At 46.7% G+C, this 25261-nt stretch overlaps 1 protein-coding gene across 2 annotated transcripts in view; it reads right to left on the reverse strand.

The window, feature by feature from the left end:
* The window catches only part of LOC137420551 (attractin-like protein 1), a gene marked incomplete at its 5' end in the record, with an annotated part of 219432 nt that overhangs the window by 164720 nt on the left and 29451 nt on the right, over positions 1-25261 (reverse strand). For both annotated transcript variants that reach the window (XM_078772550.1, XM_078772552.1), the window contains 8 exon segments: positions 70-279; positions 5468-5656; positions 5751-5970; positions 6257-6438; positions 15968-16100; positions 16286-16404; positions 17197-17399; positions 22537-22621. In XM_078772550.1, the coding sequence (XP_078628676.1) occupies positions 70-279; positions 5468-5656; positions 5751-5970; positions 6257-6438; positions 15968-16100; positions 16286-16404; positions 17197-17399; positions 22537-22621 (1341 nt within the window).

The raw sequence follows: 25261 nt of genomic DNA on the forward strand, positions 1-25261 counted from the left end.
TTATAACACACATAATGTATATGAGGAATGACTACATTACACTTGGCAATTTGATCTTAACACACTCACGAGGACATTGAATGAAGTGCCAGGTGAAGCCTTGGTCTCTCGGGCAAAGGCTCATGTTCAGTTGAGCCTGAGAGCCATTGATGGAAACTGGTCCATCTGCTGAGCCCTCCATGCCTTGACCCTTGCCCGTTTTGCTGGGGTCATTACACCAACCACATGCTGGCTGCTGAAAGCTTTGTTCACACGTACGATGTCCCGCACAGCTTTCAGCTTTGGTAAATGAAACGACAAACAACATGAAAACCCGAGCACGGGGAATAAAACACTAGTATGGAAAATAGACCATGATAACAATATTCAAGGTTATGTTCCAAAACATCCACTTACTCAAAAATAACTTTTAAAATACATTCTATAAACAAAACCTTTCCTTATTTAAACAAAGTGTAGTCCCTTGTTCACATAACCCGATACTGTCGTTTGAAAAGTATTTACTAACTACAGGGTATTTTTGGTATTGTCAAACACAGTCGGACCCCGCTATTCCCGGAATTCGCGTATTCGCGGTTGATAAAATGCGACAATGCAACAATGTTTCTTTGATGTTTGATAATGGTAATGATATTTGATAATGGTGTTTGATAATGATGTTTGATTTTATGTTTGATAAATGGTTGATAAAGGTAATGTTTGATAAAATGCGACATGTTTCTCTATTCGCGGAAAAATGTCCCAAGTATTCGCAGGTTTTTTCTATTTGCGACTGTGTTCCGCAAAGTCGCGGTTTTTTTCCCTTATTCGTAGCCATGCTCCATGAAATCGCAGTTTTTCCCCCTTATTCGTAGCCATGTTCCAAGAAATCGCGGTTTTTTCCCCCTTATTTGTAGCCATGTTCCGCGAAGTCGCGGTTTTTTCCCTTATTCGTAGCCATGTTGGACGAATTCGCAGTTTTTTTTCTATTTGTGGCTGTGTTCCGTGAAGTCGCGGTTTTTTTCCCTTATTCGTGGCCATGTTCCACCAAAGAAAGGTGGTGGAAAGGCCAAACGAATTTACAATGATCTGTCTGGTGCGGGTGGTGTCAGCACGAGTGATGCTCCGAGCGATGATGGTACAAGCAGCGCGACTTCATTCACTGCAAGCAGGGGACGGTTCCATAATTTCAAGGAGCGGTACTGCCTCAAAAATTTGAAGCCCGCAGGGGAGCATGCCTCCGCGGACCACGAGGTGGCAAAAGCGTTCCCTGTTCAACTCCCGAGGCTGATCAAAGAGAAGGGATACCTCCCAGAGCAGGTGTTCAAATGCTAACAAGACTGGCCTCTTCTGGAAAAAAGATGCCCACGAGAACTTTCATCTCGAAGCGCGAGGAGACAGCATTGGGATTCAAGGCTGCCGAGGACCGAGTATCTCTTCTCCTCTGTGCAAACACAAAAGAGGACTTCATGGTGAAACCCATGATGTTGTACCGTTCCTGAACCCACGTGCTCTCAATGGAAAGAACAAGCAAACTCTGCCCATGTTTTTGAGGGCCAACAGGAAAGCCTGGGTGATGGCAGCAATCTTCCTGGACTGGTTCCATAATTGTTTCGTCCCTCAGGTGGAGAGGTACATGGTGGACAAACATCTTGAGTTCAAGGTTCTCTTGCTCCTGGACAATGCTCTTGGCCACCCCGCGAACCTGGACGAGGCTCACCCGAATGTCGAGGTGATCTTCCTGCCGCCCAACACCACCTCCCTCGTCCAGCCACTCGACCAAGGTGTGATTTCAACGTTTAAAATGTATTGCACCCGTCGCACCTTTCGCCGCATATTGGATGCGATGGAGTCTGACCCAGGGCTCACCGTCAGGCAGTGTTGGACGGATTTCAACATTGCTTAATGCATCGGTGCCACCAAGGAGTCGCTGGATCAGGTGAGACCCTCCACCATCAACGCGTGCGGGCACAACCTGTGGCCACAGGCAGTCAGAAACTTTACTAGCTTTCCCGATAACACTGAGGCATGTGATTGTTGGGTTGGCACGGCAGTTGGGAGGGGAAGGATGTGATGACATGCAGTATGAGTTGGAGGATCCCAATGCCTCACATAGCAACAACCTCACCGAGGAGGAGTTGTTGGTCATTATAACGGTTTCCGAGGAGGAGGAGGCGGGCAGTGATGAGAAAGAGGTGCTGAGATCTAACTTCACATTCCAGTTCCTGGGCGAGTTGCTGCATGGTATGCGGGCACTTGTCGACAAGTTGGAAGATGCTGACCCAGTCACAGAGAGGTACCTCAAGTTCAAGAGGGGGTTGGATGATGTACTGCTCCCCTACAAAGAGCTGCATCGAAACCTGCAACAATCTGCCAGGCAGCTCTCCATTAGCCATTTATTTCACCTTGTTCACTCCACCTCAATACCACCAACACCATCCTCACCAACAACCTTATCATTGGAATCTCCCGCGATGAAGCTAACTCCGAGGGCCTTTCGCTCACTCACCGCATGCAGGTTGGTGGTCTTTCTGTCTTCTACCGAATCCTCTCCGGCCTTGCTCCCCCAGCTCTCTCTGGGCTCTGTCCCCCAAATACTCCTACAGGTCACACAAGATCTGCCAGAAACCCTCTTATGGTTAAACTGCCAAAATCAAGACTCTCTGCTCACCTTCACTCCTTCATTCCTCTTTTCTCACTTCCCTGGAACAAACTCCCTCACTCCCTTCAATCCCACTCCTCCCTCCAGGTCTTTAAAACAGCTGCTCACCAACATCTCTTATCTTCCCCCATCCAAACCAAAACCTTGATCTTTTCTTCCCCTACTAATTCACCCCAGATCCACTTTTTTGAATTACCAACTTCTTTCCTGGAAGTCCTTGCAGTGTCCTTGTGTTGTATACTTCTCCCACCCCACCCCCCTCTTCCCACGCCTCCTCCCCCCATGCACTCTCCCTCCCACAGATCATGTGTTTGTGTGCTAAACCCCTCTCTCCCCATCTTGTCTACCACTCCCCTTATTATATGTCTTATGTGTCTGTTTGATTTTTTGTGTGATTAATGTTAGATCTTTCACGAGCCTCGATCTTGTATTCAAATAAAAAACCCTCAACTGCTGCCTGTCCTGCCTCTCCCTCAGTACACGACGTTGCAGGACTATCATTTGGGTCATCCTCAGAGTTCGAGAAATTCATGGGACTTTAATTCATCACAATCATCATAATCATTTGAAAGTTGCGTGTGTTTGTAAAATAAAAATTTTAAACAGTGGGTGGTGGCACGTCTGCCGCTGATGAAATGCCTCTCTATAACCAGTTATCTGTTACTCATTTGGCCGACCTCGGAAGGATGACAGGCTGAGTCAACCCCACCTGGCATTAATTCAACGGGATTCAAACTCAGGACCTTAGAACTCAGGATCCCAAGCCTGCTGCCCTAACCATTATGCCAACAATTGGAAATGATTAGAAATGGTACCTGGTGTTGTCGTTTGCATTTTTTGTTTGTAAGCATTTTTATTTGTGAAACTGTAATCATGTGCATTTGCGGTCGAAAACATTTTAAACTTTAAAAATTTTCCTCTGTGAATCAGGAACCACCGGGAACCAATAACGTATCCACCTTTTCCCCATTGAAACAATGCCGTGACATACATTCACGGGATTTTCATAGACCTTCGCGGATCATCGTCGACATTCGCGGGTTTGTCTCACCATTTCCGGGACTTTCATCGACCCTCGCGGATTATCGTCTTTGCCTCACCATTCGTAGCTTGGTCCTCTCTATTCGCGGATTTTCATGACTCGGGAGCCTATCCCCCCTTTTTCCATTGAAACAATGCCCCTTTATTTGTGGTTTCGCTATTCACGGATTTTCCAGGAACATATCCCCCATGATTAACGGGGTCCGACTGTATATTGATGTTTCATGGTTAAAGTTGTGCATTCATCACGTACAAGATAAACACTTGAGGAAACATCCTTGTACTTATTCCTGAATCGGTAGAACATGAATAAATAATAGTTACTGTACAAAGAGTATATGTGTTGTGAACAAATCATGAGTAAAAATGGGACTGCCAAACAGGCCAAAGTGAAATATCAAATCATACCAAGGAGTATTCTGGATCATCAAAATTTCATTAAACTACCTTGCATATTTTGTGGGTATTTTTCCCCGATGACAGAGAGCATCTCAAAATAAAGTAGGGAGTTTCTACCAAATCCTACCCAGATTATCAAAATTTCATTAAACCACCTTACATATTTTGTGGGTATTTTTCCCCGATGACAGAGAGCATCTCAAAAGAAAGTAAGGAGTTTCTACCAAATCCTACCAGATTATCAAAATTTCATTAAACTACCTCATATTTTGTGGGTATTTTCCCCTGATGATAGAGAGCATCTCAAAAGAAAATAAGAAGTTTCCACCAAAACCTACACGGATGCTTTACAAAGTACTCATCAAATACCTGCAAAAGGCCGTGTGTCTGCTGGAAAAAAATACGCGCCAAATAACAAGGTGTCTTACATAAGTTGTTCATAAGTTTTATAAAGCGATGCTCATGGGGTTCGTATGAAGTAAATGAACCCTGACGGGATCAGCAGGACCTTTGTACCATTATGAAATATGGAAACAGGATTCGAGGCGTTTCATCTGAAGGCAAGTTACATTGGATTGATGGTAGTAGGAGCCGGTACTTTGGTGGCCAGGTTTCGTCGCCTAACAGTCATGATCTTCTCACAAGAATTTCAGCAAAATTTAAATAAATGACTTGCATGTTCCCTTGTAAGGAAGCCTGGTATTGGCTTAACGGATAAGGTGGCCGGCTTAAGATGTTGGGGTCTTGAGTTGGAGTCCCTGTCATGCCGTTTATTAACACTAGGTGGAAAACCAAAAAAAACAAAAAAACTAGGTGGATTGACTCAGCCTGTCATCCTTCTGAGGTCGACAAAATGAATACCAGCTTACTGTGAAAAATGAGCCATTCGAGTATCATGCGTCAAAGTGGCGACCCATCCAGGATTGTGCCCACTAGCCAAGGAAACTGCTTCGGCAGCCCTATGCAACTGAAGATGCAAAAGGAGTGGTCTTCTTCTTCCCTTACAAGGAACTTCAACACAAGATGAGGCCACTAAGCGCATCAAAGCCTGCACAATGGTTGCCAAACGATGGTTTTATCCATGCTCCATCCTCCTTAAATGCTGAGCACCAAGCAAGGAAGCAGCACGTACCATTTTAAAGTCTTTGGTAGGACTCGACTGGGGTTCGAACCTCCGGCCTCCCAGAATAAGAGCAGACGCTCGAACCGTTGCACCACCGAATCTGGTTAATTCTCTTGTAATTTTTGGACCAGCTATCACTCTTCAAACTATTTGTAGCGGACAGCGTGGGGGATTGAAAGGGCTCGTGAAAATCTCAGACTATGCATTGTTTTAGAGTACTGTACAGCAAAATAAATATGGGAAGGTGTGGACAATCAACTTACGTGGACACTTCCCCTGCATATGCCACTCCATGCATTGTCCATAAGGGAAAGATATCACGTAGGCATTTGCGTCCACGCATCGACGAGTGTTGCTGCACCACATGCAATCACCGCTGGTCGCACACTCACTGCAAGACGTACGACTGGCGCAGGGAAGCTGACAATTCCGTGACGTCTGACTCGGGTTCACTGATAGTGTGAAGTAAGGCAAAGGAAAAGCCATTTTTAGGAAACAGTACATCATTTCACAACCTGGGGTCATCCCAGCACTTTCGCTCATTACCAATTAGTTTCTTGCAAACGCTGCCATGAGCCTTGTCTGTACAGGTGAGAGCCTTTAGCCAAGGGCCCTCGGATGGCCGTGAAAGCACGGCACAGAATCCAGAACCGCTGGGCTCGTGCGGTTCCCACTGCAGTGCACTGCTGTTCACGAAGGGTGACGAGTCCTCCCAGCTCCAAAATGAGATGTTCCGACTGCGCAGGCCGACCCAGGGCATCAGATTCTGACAGGTGTCATGAAATACAGGTACATGTGAAACACTATGCACATGATGCAGGTACATGAAATATTGGACAAATAATAACAATAAAACATGCAAGTGCATCTGATATCCATGCAATGATTGACAGAGGGAACACATCATGTCCACAACTGGGCTCCCTCAAAAGAGAAGAAAGTTTAACAAATGTATCGTTTGTATAAAATGAGAAAAGGTGTGGCTCCAGCTTGAGAATGAAGAATACGAAAGGAAGATAGGAGAGATGCAGAGGAACCACTGCAGTCATTACGTTTGATTCCAAGGCCCGAAGACTGCTGAGAACATGCTGCATCTCCTGCGGTGTAATGAGAGAGGCCGGCATCCCACCGTGCCGTATGCAATCCATCCGGGCGTCGTCGTAATTCACTTCACTCACGTTGATTCGAAAACACGAGTCACCAACACGGTCCCAACCATCACCACACGTGTGGTCTACAGAACACGTGAGAATTCACCAAAAATACTCAACAAATTCAGTGAAAGCAAACAAATTCACATGACCCTGTGCACAAGGTGCGACAGTACAATTTCACAGCAATGTCATACTGTACAATAATAAACATGTTAAAGAGGTAAACATGCATAAAAGAATAGCTTGTGTATTGCAAGAAAACCCTTGATGTTTGTGTGGTGTGTGTCTAAAGGGGATTAACGTGTCAACAGGGTCTAACCTTTGTAAAGGGTGTAAAGGTCCAAAAGGTCTACAAGGATCTATGAGGGTCTATGAGGGTCCAAAGGGTCTAAAATATAAAAAGGGGTCTACAAGGTTTAAAGGTACGTTCCAATAGTCCATATAATTAATAGACGTACTCATGTGGGTCGATAGAGGCTTCACCTTGACAAGGATTCACCGTCCACCCATGCTTTTCGGTTTTATATACAACTAGCGTGGATCGGCCCACTGCGCTCACCTCACCACAGGTCACTACTGAGGCACAGTCTTGTTTTATCTGAGGATAATGACTGGTGTAAATCATAACACAGCAAATCACGTACAATCAAAATGCAAACACTTACAAAAGGTGTTTAAAGTGTTGAAGGGGTCTTAAAGGTAAAAGAGGTCTCAAAGGTAAAAGGGGTCTTACGGGTCTTTGGGTTCTTCTGATATTTGGGGTCTTAAAGGTCTTTAACGTCTTCAGGGCCTTTAAGGTCCTTCGGTGTCTTTTGGGTCTTCTGAAATTTTGGGTCCTCTCGGTCTTATGGGTCTTTTGGGTCATCGGAATATTTTGGGTCTTTAAGGCCCTCTGAGTATTTTGGGTCTTCAGGGTCCTTATGGTTTTGGAGGTCTGAAGGTTCTTCGGGGTCTTTAGCGGTTCTGAGGGACTTTGGGGTTTTAAACGGTCTTCAAAACTCTAAGGGGTCTCAGCAGTCTAAAGGGTCAAACGGAACACATTCCAATGCAACATAATTAATAGACATATGTGTAAGTCAGGGTGGAACTGACCTTCAAATAGTACGTAATTAATAGACAAATCGTCACACGGCTTCACAGCTTCAGAACTTTCCCAACCGCCTCACGGACGGACGGTCCATGTTTTTCATTTTTACACTATCTCATCTCGATTCTCGAAGAAATTAACTTGTAAAATGAGTCGTGACGTCTGAATGTCTGTCCGTCCGTCTGTCCGGTCGTTAACTTTTTACCAAGTTTGCTGCACCACCCTTATCACCCGGCTGGTTGTTCTGTAACTTGGCACATGAATACGAGACAGTCGCCTGCACAATCGCTCAGGCTTCGATTTCGGATCGTGGGGGCTCCCAGGTGGGGTACCCACTAAAACTTTGGATCATTACTTGTCCATTATTTACCAACCGAATGCCCTGAAACCCGATACAGACGTTTGTCCCTCAAGGGAAGCCCACATTATAATCTCCAATAAAAATATCCCCAAGCAGGCTGACGGTCATCTCTTGAAATGGGGGTTCAGACATCTGCAGATTTGTAAGAACCCTCTGGGATCCCCTCCCCCCCATCTCCCAGCCCCCCCTTCATTCCACCCAATCTCCTGGGAGGCCAGCTGATACAAAAACGAAAAGATCTAAGACATAGCGATCCTGTGGACCATCAATTAGAAGGGTTGTATCGGGTTTCAGAACAATTGGTTGGTAAATGAGGGATGATCAATCCCTTTGCTATGACACTGCAAATTGAGCTGCTCTAGCTGAGCTGAGGTTCATCCAATTTCCTTCGATCATCCTCGAGATGTTTCTGCAAGTAGAGATTGGAGCCAATTAAACCGATTGGTCTTGATTTAAAAAGAAAACACACCTTTCTATATAAGGTCCCACAGTACGTCAGAGCAGAGACTCAACCATGAAGTCCAAGGAACTGTTCGTAGAACTCCAAGATAGAATTGTGAGGAGGCAAAGATCTGGGGAAGGGGATAAAACAATATCTAGTGTTGAAAGTTCCCAAGATCACAGTGAGCTCCATCATTAGGAAATGGAAATAATATGGAACTGCCCAGACTTTTCCTAGAGCAGGCCATTCGACCAAACTGAGCAACTGAGTAAGAAAGACCTTGATCAGGGAGGTGACCAATAACCCAATGACCACTCTGACAGAACTACAGAGTTCCTTGGCTGAGATGTGAGAACTTGACGGAAGGCCAACAGTCTCGGCAGCTCTTCATAAATCCAGGCTTTATGAAAGAGTGGCCAGGCGGAAGTCAATCCTGAGGAAAAGGTACATGACAGCACACCTTGAGTTTGCCAAAAGGCATGTGAAAGACTCTGAGAGCATGAGGGAAAATATTCTGTGGTTTGATGAGATGAAAATTGAACTATTTGGCCTGAATGCAAAGTGCTACGTCTGGCGGAAACCCAGTGCAGTTCATCAACCTAACACCATCCCTGGCGTGAAGAATGGTGGTGGCCGCATCATGCTATGGGGATGCTTTTCAGCAGCAGGGACTGGAAGATATGTAAGGATAGAGGGAACAATGAACGGAGCCAAATACAGACAAATCCTCGAGGAGAACCTGCTTCAGAGTGCAAAGATCTTAGACCGTGGTGAAGATTTTCGTTCCAACAGGATAATGACTCCAATCATACAGCCAAAGCAACACTGGAATGGCTTTAGAACAAGAAGGTGAAAGTCCTTGAGTGGCCCAGCCAAAGCTCAGACTTAAATCATATTGAGAATCTGTGGAAAGACTTGAAGATTGCTGTTCACCGACGCTCCCAATCCAACTTGACAGAGCATGAGCAAATCTGTGAGGAAGAATGGGAAAAATTCCCCAAATCCAGATATCCATACCTGATACAGACATACCCATTACCCAAGAAGACTCGAAGCTGTAATCGCTTCCAAAGGTGCTTCTACAAAGTTTTGACTCAGGGGGTTGAAAGCTTATGCAAATTACTGATGTAACTTAAATTAAATTAATTGAGTCGTGACGTCTGAATTAAATTAATTTAAGTTAATTTAAGTTTCTTAAAACATGTTAACACTTTGTCATTATGGGGTATTTTGTGCAGATCAGTGACAATTTTTTTTAAAGTAATCGATTTGAAATTCACAACAAAATGTGTAACACAACATAACACAATGGGGTGTGGATATTTCCTGAAGGCACTGTGTATATAACTGAGGAATAACAGAAACCCCACTCTACAGATAGGGTACCTTATTTGTATAACATATCTGAATGGAAAATACTTAATGAGTTAAGGATATAGCGTCTGGATGATCTTTATTGGTGGAAAGCTTTCGGCCAAATCGGCCTTCTTCTTGGTTTAAAAGAACAGCAGGTAAAATTGACACTAAAATAAACAAGTCAGGAGACGACGGTGGTTCACGAGAGAGCGGTATTCAATGACAAAGGACGGACTATAACCGAAACAGGCCCGGACAGGCCAGGCCCGGAAATGTCAAAACGAAGGTTACTGACCTTGAAATGAGATAGAAAATAATGTATAATCAGTTATGAGGTTACTTAGCTACACAATACCGAAAATTCGGTGAAAAATGAAATGAAAAAAAAAAATGAAAAAAAAATGAAAAATTAAAATTAAAAATCGAGCTCCGTGGGGCCAGACATGACATTGGCCGAACCAAATATCAAAACCCCTGTCAGATTCCACCAAACCCCTCGGAGAAGATGTTGCTTGAAATTGATTACCCCTAAAAAGACATCTTTTTCGGGCGTGGCTCCGCCCACAATGGGCGCAATACGCCCACTCTAGGCAGGACACAACGAGATCATGATATCAACCTCCCACCCAAGTTTCATCAAGATCGGATGATATCATCGGGTAGTTATGCTGCGGACAGACAGAGACACACACACAGACAGACGCACACACAGGACGAATATAGTGGTCACTTGATAACCCGTGAACCAAAAATACACCAAAAAGGATAGAGGTACCGTAACGGCTCTCACCTTCCTCAACGAGAGTGAGTGCACTTTGTCTTCCTCTCTCTCAACGATACTCCGCACATCCATTGAACCATTCGCATTTCCACCCTTTCCAACCTTCATTGCTGCTCTACGTTCATTACCCATGTCTCGCTCCCATAAATCATAACACTTCTCACACATGCAGCAGACACCTTTCCCTTCAGCTTCAACGACACTCCCCGCCTCATCAGCACGCCACTCAGTTCCCTCATCAGCACGCCACTCAGTTCCCGAAACTTCTTCCATGCACATCTCACTCCAGCAACCGTTGCCGAGTCTGATCCACCTTCTCCATTCAGCACGTCTCCGAGGTAGCAAAATGTTTTCACACCTTCCAGCTTCACGCCGTCTCCAAGATCCAACTCAACATTTCCTCCATTTGCAGCTCCCTCTGTGCACACCTTACATTTGAATGTAGCTGCCACACTGGATAATGACCCTCTCAGACCACTACATTTTTGATGAACCCACTCGGCGCACATTGTACATTGAATGGAGTTCACTCCGACACCCTTCCCACACACAGCACAGGGCCACTTCCCAGTTCTTTCCACCTCACCACATGCTTTACCACTTGCCATCACCTTCGTCTTTCCGATATTCACCTTCAGACCTTTTGTCTCCATACATTCCTTCCACTTGTTCATCTTTTCCTTCAGTCCATCCATACTTTCCGCAATCAACACCAGATCATCTGCTTACAACAACTCCCATGGTAAACCCTCCTTTATGTTCTGAGCCAGCACCTCCATCACAGCTACAAATAGTAGTGGACTTAGTACCGACCCCTGATGCACTCCCACCTTCACCTCAAACTCACCACTGTTCCCATCCTTCGTCCTTACAGCTGTGCGTGCTCTTTTGTACATTGCCATCACTACTCTGATCAACCATTCCTCCACTCCTAACTTCCTCATTGCCCATGTCAATACTTTGCGTGGAACCCTATCGAATGCTTTCTCCAGATCAACAAACCCAAGAAACAACTTCTTCCTCTTCTCCATGTACTTCTCCTGCAACTGCCTCACAATAAAAAGCGTGTCTGTCGTTCCTCTTCCTGGCATACATCCAAACTGCATTTCGTCGATCTTCACTTTCTTCCTTATCCTCCTCTCCAACACCCTTTCCAATACCTTCATTCCATGCTCCAATAACTTTATCGCTCAGTACGAGCCACACTCCAGAGGGTCACCTTTCCCCTTGTATAGAGGGACGAGGGTACTCAGTTCCCAATCCACTGGAATGCGGCCTTCTTTCACCGCCAGATTACAGATCTCTGTCATTCTCTTCACACCCCAACTTCTTGCTGCCTTCAACATATCTCCCACAACTCCCGTCGGCCCTCCCACTTTTCTACTCTTCATTGCTTTTATCGCTTCCTCAACTTCCTTCTCAGTTATCTTCTCTGCCGGTCCTAAAACTGGGTTACTCTCGATGTTGCCATCCCATTCATTCTCTGTATTCAACAGCATTTCCATATATCTTTTCCATCTTCCTTTAATTCCATCTGGGTCCACAACGATTTGTCCCACTTCATCCTTCAAGCAACTCACCCCCATCACATCACACCTCTCTTTCGCTATCTGCTTTGCAATCCTGAATACTGCTTTCTGACCCTCTTCCGAATCCAAGCGTTCTCCGAACATTTTCCTACATGTCTCCTGCGCCTTTGCTACCTCTTTCTTTGCAGCCTTCTTAGCTGCCTTATAACTTTCCTGCTCTGCTGTTTCTGCTCCCGTACCCTTCGCCTTCTGCCACTCCTTGAACTTCTTCCTCTTCTCGTAAATCCTCTTTCCAACTTCATCATCCCACCACCATGTTTCCGAGTGCCTCGGTGGTCCTTTTGTCCGGAGTTAAAGCACGTTAAAGTGAATGAGTCAAAGCACGTTAAAGTGAATGAGTCAAAGCACGTTGAAGTGAATGAGTGAAAGCACGTTAAAGTGAATGAGTCAAAGCACGTTAAAGTGAATGAGTCAAAGCACGTTAAAGTGAATGAGTCAAAGCACGTTAAAGTGAATGAGTCAAAGCACGTTAAAGTGAATGAGTCAAAGCATGTTAAAGTGAATGAGTCAAAGCACGTTAAAGTGAATGAGTTAAAGCACGTTAACGTGAATGAGTCAAAGCACGTTAAAGTGAATGAGTCAAAGCACGTTAAAGTGAATGAGTCAAAGCACGTTAAAGTGAATGAGTTAAAGCACGTTAAAGTGAATGAGTCAAAGCACGTTAAAGTGAATGAGTCAAAGCACGTTAAAGTGAATGAGTCAAAGCACGTTAAAGTGAATGAGTTAAAGCACGTTAAAGTGAATGAGTTAAAGCACGTTAAAGTGAATGAGTTAAAGCACATTAAAGTGAATGAGTTAAAGCATGTTAAATTGAATGAGTTGAGGTAGCTGAGAATGAACGAGTTGGAACACACGTTTGTCGTCAACATTTATGCCATGAGGGAACTTTGTTTGAAGTTTCTGTATCATAATGTATGGATCTCTGCTGTTGGTGAACCCCTCTCTCTCTGCTGTAAATTTTGTGCTGATACCTGCTGATCCATTCAATGTACTTCCTCTCACACAAGCCTCAACTACATTACTGGTCAAAAAATTTAGAACACCACAATTTTTCCAGTTTTTATTGAAATTTACACATTTTAATGCCCAGTGAATAACCTGAAATGGTACAAAGGTAAGCAGTAAACTGCTCGAGGTTAAAAAAAAAGTTGAGGTTAGCAAAAACGGGAAAATAATGTAAATTGCACAGTTATATTGTAAAAAAAAAAAAGGCCTTCTTTAGGAAACAAGTAATGGGTTAACAACTTACAGCTGTTCTGCAGCAATGTAAGTAAATTAAGCCTTGAAAGTTGATGCAAACAATTCATACAGGTGTCCCAACCTCTGCTGATTACTTGATTACAAACCCCCTGTCTGTATAAAAGCAGTATTGGAACAGACTGTTATTACACCCTCTGAAGCATTATTTCGACAATATTGCACTGCAGGAAGTAGTATATTAGAAATTGGAGGAACCTCTGACAGGAAGAGATCTGGCAGACCCAAAGCCACAACAGATTCAGAAGACAAGTTTCTGAGAGTCAACAGCTTGCGTGATAGGCGGCTCACAGGACAACAGCTTCAAGCACAGCTTAACACTGGTCAAAGTAAACAAGTCTCAGTTTCAACTGTGAAGAGAAGACTTCGAGCTGCAGGCTTGACAGGTCGAGTGGCAGTAAGAAAGCCATTGCTAAGACGGCGAAATAAGAAAAAGAGGTTTGCCTGGGCCATGAAGCACCGCCAGTGGACTACTGAAGGCAGGAAGAAGGTCTTATGGACCGATGAATCAAAATTTGAAATCTTTGGTTCATCACGCAGGATTTTTGTACATCGGGTTATTGTACGCTGTCGAGTAGCCGAAAGGATGGTTCCTCAGTGTGTGACACCAACTGTCAAACATGGAGGAGGAAGCGTGATGGTCTGGGGCTCTTTTGCTCGATCAAGAGTCGGCGACTTGCACAGAGTGACTGGCACCCTGAACCAAAAGGGCTACCACAGCATTTTGCAGCACCATGCAATACCCTCTGGTATTGTTGTTGGGCTAGTTCTGAGTTCCTGGTGTTGGGCTAGCGGCTAGGGTGCCAGCTTAGGATCCAAGGATCCTGGGTTCGAATCCCGGTCGATCGCTGAATTAACGCCAGGGAGGTTGACTCAGCCTGTCATCCTTCCGAGGTCGGCTAATTGAGTACCAGTTCACTGGTAATTCCTTGCTTGTCGTAAAAAGGCGACAAAAAGGGTTGGCGTCAGGAAGGGCATCCGGCCGTAAAACATTGCTTCAAAAAGGGGACCAAAAAACAACAACAACCACGGTCCCCGAAAAAGGCCAACCCCCGCTTTGCGGGGAAAAATGGCCTCTAAAAGGTGGGTTTTTTTTATTTATGCAATACCCTCTGGTATACGCCTAGTTGGTCAGGGGTTCATCCTTCAGCAAGATAATGACCCTAAACGCACCTCCAGGCTATGTCAAAATTACCTTCGAGGAAAAGAACAAGACGGTCGGCTTCAAATCATGGAATAGCCAGCACAGTCTCCAGACTTAAACCCCATCGAGCTGGTTTGGGATGAACTGGACAGAAAGGTGAAAGCAAAGCAACCTACAAGTGCAACACATTTGTGGGAACGTCTGCAACAGTGTTGGGAAGAACTTCCCGAACAATATTTGATTTCCATTGTGGAAAGAATGCCACGAGTGTGTTTGGCGGTTATATCTGCAAAAGTGGGCTACTTTGCCGAGTCAAAAATTAAAATTAAATTTTGTTAAACAAGATGATTCTATGATTTCTTTTTAACTCCAATTGTTTATTTGTTCTATGCTTAATTTCAGAGTACATTGAGACATTAAACTGCGTAAATTTCAATAAAAAAGGGAAAAATTGAGGTGTTCTAAAACCTTTGACCAATAGTGTATGTAGTTAAAAATAAAATAAAATAAAAATGTTGGTATTTTAGGATGGGATGCTTCTTTTCAAGAAAGCTTTTACTTCCATTCCAAAGTTTCAGTTCCAATGCAGATATATTATCTACATGTATACATCTACACAAGTCACGAATGAACTTGCTAGGTTTTACCAAGAACCCGGAGGTTACATGGTAATCGTCCCGAGAAGCTTGCCATCAATATTTCCAAGTCTACTGACTGGCATTGAACAAACGGCCTCTGAGATGCCCGCACAATGTCTAATCACACAACGTATGCAGTAACACTCATGGCACGTTTCACACCACCATATCTAATCACACAACGTATGCAGTAACACTCATGGCACGTTTCACACCACCATGTCTAATCACACAACGCATGCAGTAACACTCATGGCACGTTTTTCTACCACCGTGTCTAATCACACAACGCATGCAGTAACACTCATGGCACGTTTCACACCACCATATATAATCACACAACGCATGCAGTAACACTCATGGCACGTTTTTCTACCACCGTGTCTAATCACACAACGCATGCAGTAACACTCATGGCACGTTTCACACCACCGTGTCTAATCACACAACGCATGCAGTAACACGCATGGCACGTTTCACACCACCATATATAATCACACAACGCATGCAGTAACACTCATGGCACGTTTCACACCACCATATATAATCACACAACGCATGCAGTAACACTCATGGCACGTTTCACACCACCATATATAATCACACAACGCATGCAGTAACACTCATGGCACGTTTCACACCACCATATATAATCACACAACGCATGCAGTAACACTCATGGCACGTTTCACACCACCATATATAATCACACAACGCATGCAGTAACACTCATGGCACGTTTTTCTACCACCGTGTCTAATCACACAACGCATGCAGTAACACTCATGGCACGTTTCACACCACCGTGTCTAATCACACAACGCATGCAGTAACACGCATGGCACGTTTTTCTACCACCGTGTCTAATCACACAACGCATGCAGTAACACGCATGGCACGTTTTTCTACCACCGTGGTGACGATACAAGAGATTTCAAGGTTGTTTGTGCAGACCTGGAACCAAGGTGCACTGGTGCTTCTTCGAATCCCATTGACAGGACAAGTTGTTGACGCAGCTCATACAGCTCGTCATTTTTGCACACACATCTTCACCACGCAGGACACATTTGTCCGCGTTTTCAACCACCTGTAGTGAAACATAGGCCAATGAAGTGTAAACTTTTGTACAGAGAGGAGAGAGCGGACATGGCAGGGAACAAGAAAAGGGAAAGTTAATAAAAACCAATAAATCAAGTTAAATGTACATTTTGATGAGAATTCAGACTGTTCCGGGTAAAGGTGAAGTGGATACGTTTCAGGTAGGTGGCTTACCGACTCGGTGCAGTTCTCCACGTTCTGCAGACACGCGTCTCCACACCATGTGCAACCTGTATCACTGGACAGGCAGCTGCTGCAATCCGGATATCTACGGCACCCTTTATCACCGGACACTGAGCACGGATGACAAACACCATGTAACAGGAACAGACAACGAGCAGAGCAACCGCAATTCAAGGTGATCCGTTTACAATCAGTTAAAGCGTGTTTATTTTGTAACAAGTTCAAATATTGCACGCACAGACGCAGATGCACACATAGACATGCACAGACATGCACAGACACACACACACACACACACACACACACACACACACACACACACACACACACACACACACACACGGACAGACAGACAGACACAGACACAGAATCATGCATACAGACAGACAGACACACGCACAGACAAAAAAAACACACAGAAAGACGCACACGGACGCACAGGTATGCACACACGCACAGACAGGCAGACACATACAGACAAACGCACACAGACAGACACATGCGCACATATAGACACGCGTGCACGGACAGACAAAAGTGAATGGACACACACACACACACACACAGACACACACACACACTCACACGGACAGACACACATGGACAAACAGATACACTAACACAAAAAACAGACACAGATATGGACAAACAAACACACACAGATGGACAGACAGAAGAACAAACACACATGGACAGACACACGCAAATGGGTGAGCAGCCACGTGGACAAATTTAAGAAAATGGCCTTCACAACACGAAACATAGTTGTGTAAATGTGAATGAAGCCACACATGATGCATGCATGTGCACACAAGCCAGCATATAACAAGCGGGTGAAGCTCATCGTGCCCACGTGCAGTTTGAACTGCGTGTTTAATAACACACATAAATATGTCACCAACCTTGGGAAGAGTTACACACGTCGCTGTTCCCTTTGAGTGCCGAGTCCAAAGGAAGGCAGCGGCTGGCGTTCCACACACAGTGTAAACCTTTCTCGGCACGTCGGCAGCTCTGCGGATCCGTCAGGCCTCCACAAGTCTTCGGAGTGTAAACGAGGAGATCGTGAAGGATCAAGCTGTTAAAACCTCCGAACACATACATCGAGCTGGAGGGAAGGACAAGACAGAATCGTCGAATGGATGAGACAAAGCAAACAATCAGCAGCATAACAGCAAAGGGTACAAAAGTATCAGAGCACATGTTACCCACCTGCGCTTCCTGCAACCAAAAAGAGGGATCGAGTGAATGATGAAAAAAGATGCACGTTTTTAAAATTGGAAATTGCTTCTCAGACAAACCCTCAGTACTTGTTCAAATGATGCATTCACCTTTTTGAGGGTACAAGATTTTGAGGGGACAAGGCTGGCATGGCCTGGTCATCGTGTTCGTCCAAGAAGTGCAGCCTGTGGTCCACCTTAACATGAACAAACGAGTTGAGTTGCTAGTGCAGATGAGGCATGATGATGGCCCATTTTCCCTCTGTAAGTGGTGAGGTCTGATAACACCAAGCTCCTGCCCTGCCTGGACCACGATACTCTTCCAGTCTTCCATTCCTCTCTGGCCTCACCCAACTCTCTCTACTCTCCAACCATCTTTACCTTACTGATATCCCTCTTCACACGATCCTCCCATCTCAACCACGGTCGACCTCTTTTCCTCAACCTATCCACACTCGGCCATTCTCTCTTCTCCCATTCACACCAAATGCCCAGCCAATCTCAGCCGACATTTCACCAATCTCCCATCAAGCTCATTTGCACACCAATCTCCCATCAAGCTCATCTGCACACCAATCTCACATCAAGCTCATCTGCACACCAATCTCCCATCAAGCTCATCTGCACACCAATCTCCCATCAAGCTCATCTGCACACCAATCTCCCATCAAGCTCATCTGCACACCAATCTCACATCAAGCTCATCTGCACACCAATCTCCCATCAAGCTCATCTGCACACCAATCTCCCATCAAGCTCATCTGCACACCAATCTCCCATCAAGCTCATCTGCACACCAATCTCCCATCAAGCTCATCTGCACACCAATCTCCCATCAAGCTCATCTGCACACCAATCTCCCATCAAGCTCATCTGCACACCAATCTCCCATCAAGCTCATCTGCACACCAATCTCCCATCAAGCTCATCTGCACACCAATCTCCCATCAAGCTCATCTGCACACCAATCTCCCATCAAGCTCATCTGCACACCAATCTCCCATCAAGCTCATCTGCACACCAATCTCCTCCCTCAGTTCATCCATTCTCCTTCTATCCACCTCTTCACCTCCCACAATCCTCCTGATCCAGTTTTTCTCCCAAAACTTGCAAACTCCAATGTTGTCTCCCTGTCAGTGCCACCATCGCCAGACCGTAAAGGTAGGAAGGCGTTCCGCACGACATCAGAACCTTTCCTTTCAATCTCCCTGAAATCTTTCTGTCTGCCATTACTCCCTCCACCATTCTCCACACATTCACACTCACCTGAATCCTCCTCCGCACCTCTGCCAATGACTTACCATCCCCGGTCAATGTTACACCAGATACTCAAACCTATTTCCTTGTCTGATTTCCCTCTCCTATCACCTGATATTCATTTCTTTTCTCTGCTGCCTGACCCACACCACCTCCATCTTCTCAAAGCTCATTTTCAGCCCATGTTTCAAAAATCCCTCCCAATACTTCCTGCATCTCCCACTCACTCTCCACCACAACAACCAGATCGTCCACATACAACATTCTCCCCAGAATATCTTACATGTTTACCTTCCTGCTTACCAGCTCCCTCACCATGATAAACAGGAGTGGGTTGAGATTGCTTCCCTGCTTCAAACCGATGTTCACATTGAACTCCTCCGATATCCCAGGACCAACCAAAACTCTTCCCTTCGTTCCATTATATATCCCTTCCACCAGACTAACTTCTGCTTCCAGCACTCCCAACCATTTCAGTGTCACCATCACCACCTCACTTGGGACAGTGTTGTCGGCCTTCTCCAGATCCACAAATCCCAATGCCATTTCACCTGGCACCTCTGACCTCTTCTCTACCATCTGTCTCAGTGGGAACATCCCATCCATCATTCCCCTAACCTTTCTAAACCCCCTGTTACTCTTCTCCGATCTCCTTCCCCACACTCTTCCTTATCCTAACATTGCAGAACCTTCTCCAGCACCTTCATGACATCACTAAGGAGTGTAAAGCCCCTGTACTTCCTCAGATCTTGAACATCCCCCTTCCCCTTACATATCAGCACATCAGCTTCCCCTTACACAGAAACCCTGCCCTCCACTCCTCTGGAATTTCACCATCTTTCATACATACATTTAACAACCTCTTCGTCCACCTGACTCCGACTTCTCCTGCTGCAATTATCATCTCTACACACCTCATCAATCCGGGTGCTCTTCTCTTCTTCATCTTTTTCAATACCATCTTCCTCTTCCATGATCTCCAGCAACTCCACTTTTCTGTCCACATAACTTGGAAGCTCCAGCTCGCCATTGCTACTTTTCCGGTTCAACAGCTGTTTGAAATATCCTTCCCACAACTTCAATACTGCGCCCCTCGATGTCATTAGCCTCCCGTCACCATCCTTAATCACTGCACCCCCATACTTCCTGTCCTTGCTATCGTCATTACTGTCGCAAGGCAATTTATAAATCATCAATCATCTCCCCCCCCCCCCCCCCAACCCCCATCCTGTTCCAACTTATTGTACACCTCCTCATCCACATCATTCTTCCCTTGATCCACAACTCTCCTTGCTGCTTTCTTCTTCTGCCCTTGCAAGTGCAGCAACCCCACATCCGGCTGCCCCCCTTCTTTCTATCCTTGATCGTCTCTATCCTCTTCCAAACCCTCAGGGGATCCAGGAGGCACTATCTCTCTACTCTCAAGACTGAACTCTCAAATCTGTCTACCTCCTCCAAATCCTGGTGGCGTCTGGTCACATCTGTTTCTGGTGTTTGTTCCACCTCCATCCCCTCCCTTACCTCAAATGGCTGCATAGCTGACTCCGCACATGACAAAGCAGAACACCTCAACTCTGTGTTTGCCTCAAAATCTTGTGTCCCAAACCCATGTCTCTCTGTGCCAACCTTACCCAGTCATACCCAGCTGCTCCTGGACTCTGTCTTTCTCTCCTGACAAGGTGGAGAAGTTTCTGTCAAACCTCGACTCTGATTCTGCAACTGGACCAGACGGCATCATCCCACGGATCCTAAAATCCTACTCTGCCGCTCTTTCACTCCCTCTCTCTGTTCTCTTCACCCTCTCTTTTGCTCAAGGTCATCTGCCATCAGCTTAGAAATCATCCAACATTACCGCTTTGCACAAAAAAGGTGCAAAAACAGATCCTTGCAACTACAGACCAATCAGCCTGCTCCCAATAATCAACAAGGACATGGAATCGATCATCGCTTCTGATATCAAATCCTTCCTCTTCTCCAATGGCTTTGCTCTCAGATCATCAATTTGGATTCAGACCAGGTCATTCTACTCTGGACATGCTGCTTCTGCTGTCTCAACAATGGATGGAGGTCCTCAACGCCAAACAGGAAATCAGAGCTGTCTCCCTTGACATATCTCGTGCCTTCGATACGGTCTGGCACACCGCTTTGCTCACCAAACTCTCCTCGTATGGTATCCATGGAAACCTCCACGCATGGCTTGCAGATTTCCTTTCTGGTCATAGTGAACGTGTGGTCCTGAATGGAATTCTCTCCTCTCCTCTTCCTGTCCAGGCTGGAGTTCCCTAAGGCAGTGTTCTGGGCCCTGTGCTTTTTCTGGTCTTCATCAATGATCTCTACAACTCTCTGGAAAAAAACCTCTCTATCTCTTTGCTGATGGCTCCACTCTCTGCCGCTCCATATCTGAACCCTCAGATCGGCAGTCTGCAGCCTCCTCACTCTCTGCAGACCCGGCCAATATCACAAACTGGTCAAACAAGTGGAACATGTTTTTCAATCCTGACAAATCTCATACTCTCACTTTGTCTCTCCGAAAAGACCGTCTGGACAACCCTCCCATCTACTTTCTCAACAATCCTTTCCAAGAAGTTCTATCACTCAAGCTTTTGGGTCTCATTATCTGCCATGATCTTTCCTGGGAAAACCACATTTCCAATCTGGCCTCCAAAGCCAGTCACCGACTGGGCATCCTCAATCATGCGAAGTCCTTCCTTGGCACACCCGAGCTCCTCACCACTTACAAGGCTTTCATCAGCAGCTCAATGGAATATTGTTCCCCCCTCTGGGCTGGTGCTTTTGCCTCACACCTAGCTCGGCTTCACACTGTTGAAACCGAAGCATTTAGAATCCTTGAATCTTCCGCGACGAAGCTGATTATGAGAGCCTCTCTCTCTCACCACAGTCAAGTAGGTGGTCTTTCTGTCTTCTACTGACTCGTCTCCGGCCTTGCTCCCCCTGTTCTGTCTGTACTTTGTCCCCAAAATATTCCTGCAGGACGCACAACATCTGCCTGCAACCCTCTCTGGTGAAACTGACAAAATCAAGACTCTCTGCTCACCTTCACTCCTTCATTCCTCTTTTCTCATACCTCTGGAACAAACTCCCTCACTCCCTCACTCAGACTCTCTTCAATCCCACTCCTCCCTCCAGGTCTTTAAAACAGCTGTTCACCACCATCTCTTATCTTTCCCAATCCAAAACCTTGATCTTTTCTACCCCCGCTAAAACATCACAAATCCGCCTCTTTAAATCCCCAACTTCTTTCCTGAAATTCCGAGAAGTGTTCATTTCCTTTATACCGTTTCTATCCCTCGACGATACACTCTTTCCTGACGTCCTTCCACACAACACTTCTGCAATTCCCCTAAATGCCACTCCGTACTTGTTCCTCTCCTTCACCGTACTTAATACTTCTAGTCTACCTGATGCAATCCTCCGCGTCTCTCTCGCACAATTCTCCCTGTTCAGAATCTCAATCAAGTTCACAACCTCGGTCCACCAGCCCACCACCGTGCAGGGCCGACTCCCGAAGGAAAACTGAGCCAAGCCCACAGGCCTGATGGCTAAACACAACCCACCCCACCTCACCACTGCACCTCACCGCAGGCAAGCCGTGCCCACAGGTACAAATATGAAACCCGGCCCGACGTGCAGCACTACTATTCCGTATGGTCCACAACATTATGGCAAGACACATTTTCTCAATTTCCCCAAAAATCGGACACCACAAGTCATAACCATAGCAAATTGATCCTCTTCTCAACCACTCACCCGTTGACAGCCACAGCAGAATGACCAAAACGGTCCTTGTACAGATGTAGTTCCGGAGAGGGAAGATTGTACCACACGTCACACTCTTGAGATCGACATCACAATTGGGGGAGGGGGAAGTGAAGTGCAAGTGAAACAGAAAGTGAAGATGATCATAAAAATTATGATAACGAAAACAATAATTATTATGATAAAAAGTATTTATCTTGTTCACACAGCTCTCTCGTTTTTGCGATTGCAAGACAAACACAACTTTCACCATTTACTCCCACAGCATCGCTCTAAGCACAGCGTCCCCATATGAAGAGCACGCGTGCAGCCTCCCCTCTATCCCTCTATCCCTCTATCCCTCCACCCCCACGGCATGTGCTCAACCTCCCTCACACAATACGCATACAGCTTACACGCAGCCTCCCCCACAAAGCATACACGCACCCCCTCACCACATTTCTACCCCATGCAGCCTCCCCCAGTCCCCCACCCTCCCCCCCAAACAACACACGCTCAGCCTCCCCATCCCGCCTTCCCCAACAAAGCACGTGCATGGCATGCCTGATCCCCACACAGGACACCCGCGGCTCGCAGCCTCCCCCACAAAGTGTGTGCAGCCTCCCTTCCTTCCCTCCACCACTGCATGCCCCCATGCCGCCCCCTACAGCACGAGCGCAGCTTCCCCCACAAAACACTGTGTGGCCACCCACACACAGCACGCGCATGGCATCTCACCCACACAGCACGCGCATGGCATCTCCCCCACACAGCACGCGCATGGCATCTCCCCCACACAGCACGCGCATGGCACCTCCCCCACACAGCACGCGCATGGCACCTCCCCCACAAAGCACATGCATGGCACCTTCCCCACAAAGCCCACGCATGGCACCTCCCCCACAAAGCACACGCATGGCACCTCCCCCACAAAGCACACGCATGGCACCTCCCCCACACAGCACGCGCATGGCATCTCCCCCACAAAGCACACGCATGGCACCTCCCCCACAAAGCACACGCATGGCATCTCCCCCACACAGCACGTGCATGGCATCTCGCCCACAAAGCACACGCATGGCACCTCCCCCACAAAGCACATGCATCGCACCTTCCCCACAAAGCACACGCATGGCACCTCCCCCACAAAGCACACGCATGGCACCTCCCCCACAAAGCACATGCATCGCACCTTCCCCACAAAGCACACGCATGGCACCTCCCCCACAAAGCACACGCATGGCACCTCCCCCACAAAGCACATGCATGGCACCTTCCCCACAAAGCACACGCATGGCACCTTTCCCACAAAGCACATGCATGGCACCTTTCCCACAAAGCACACGCATGGCACCTCCCCCACACAGCACGTGCATGGCATATCCCCCACAAAGCACACGCATGGCACCTCCCCCACAAAACACATGCATGGCACCTCCCCCACAAAACACATGCATGGCACCTCCCCCACAAAGCACATGCATAGCACCTTCCCCACAAAGCACACGCATGGCACCTTCCCCACAAAGCACACGCATGGCACCTTCCCCACAAAGCACACACATGGCACCTCCCCCACAAAGCACATGCATGGCACCTTCCCCACAAAGCACACGCATGGCACCTTCCCCACAAAGCACATGCATGGCACCTTCCCCACAAAGCACACGCATGGCATCTCCCCCACACAGCACGTGCATGGCACCTCCCCCACAAAGCACACACATGGCATCTCCCCCACAAAGCACATGCATGGCACCTCCCCCACAAAGCACATGCATGGCACCTCCCCCACAAAGCACATGCATGGCACCTCCCCCACAAAGCACACGCATGGCATCTCCCCCACAGAGCACATGCCTGGCACCTTCCCCACAAAGCACACGCATGGCATCTCCCCCACAAAGCACACGTGTGGCACCTCCCCCACAAAGCACACGCATGGCACCTCCCCCACAAAAAGCACACATGGCATCTCCCCCACAAAGCACATGCATGGCACCTTCCCCACAAAGCACATGCATGGCACCTTCCCCACAAAGCACACGCATGGCATCTCCCCCACAAAGCACATGCATGGCACCTACCCCACAAAGCACATGCATGGCACCTCCCCCACAAAGCACATGCATGGCACCTCCCCCACAAAGCACACGCATGGCACCTCCACCACAAAGCACACGCATGGCATCTCCCCCACAAAGCACATGCATGGCACCTTCCCCACAAAGCACACGCATGGCACCTCCCCCACAAAGCACACGCATGGCATCTCCCCCACAAAGCACATGCATGGCACCTTCCCCACAAAGCACATGCATGGCACCTTCCCCACAAAGTATTATGCAAAAAGCAGGTACCCAAGGAAATTCCACATCTATCTATAATTCCACTAATCTCTGTGTGTATGTTTGTTTGTATGTTTGTATGTTTGTCTGTGACCGCTGTTTCTCGACAACTACCGGTCCGATATACTTGAAACTTGCCAGGTATATTGCTGGGGACCCGAGGATGTGCCTTTTCAAGGTTTTAAATTAATCGCAGAAGTAGTTACCGAGCTATGTCCAAAAAACGATTCAACCAATCAGAGAGCAGCGAGCTATCACGTGTGCCGAACGTGGCGAACAGACTCTGCCTCGGATGGCACATTTGAGAGCGTATTCATTTATTTCCCGTCGGCAAACTATGTTGGCGCTATGTTGGCGTTAAACTATGTTTTAAAACTAATTAAAACTAA

Source organism: Myxine glutinosa, chromosome 2, assembly GCF_964187855.1.
Source record: "Myxine glutinosa chromosome 2, kmMyxGlut1.1, whole genome shotgun sequence".
Lineage (NCBI taxonomy): Eukaryota > Metazoa > Chordata > Myxini > Myxiniformes > Myxinidae > Myxine > Myxine glutinosa.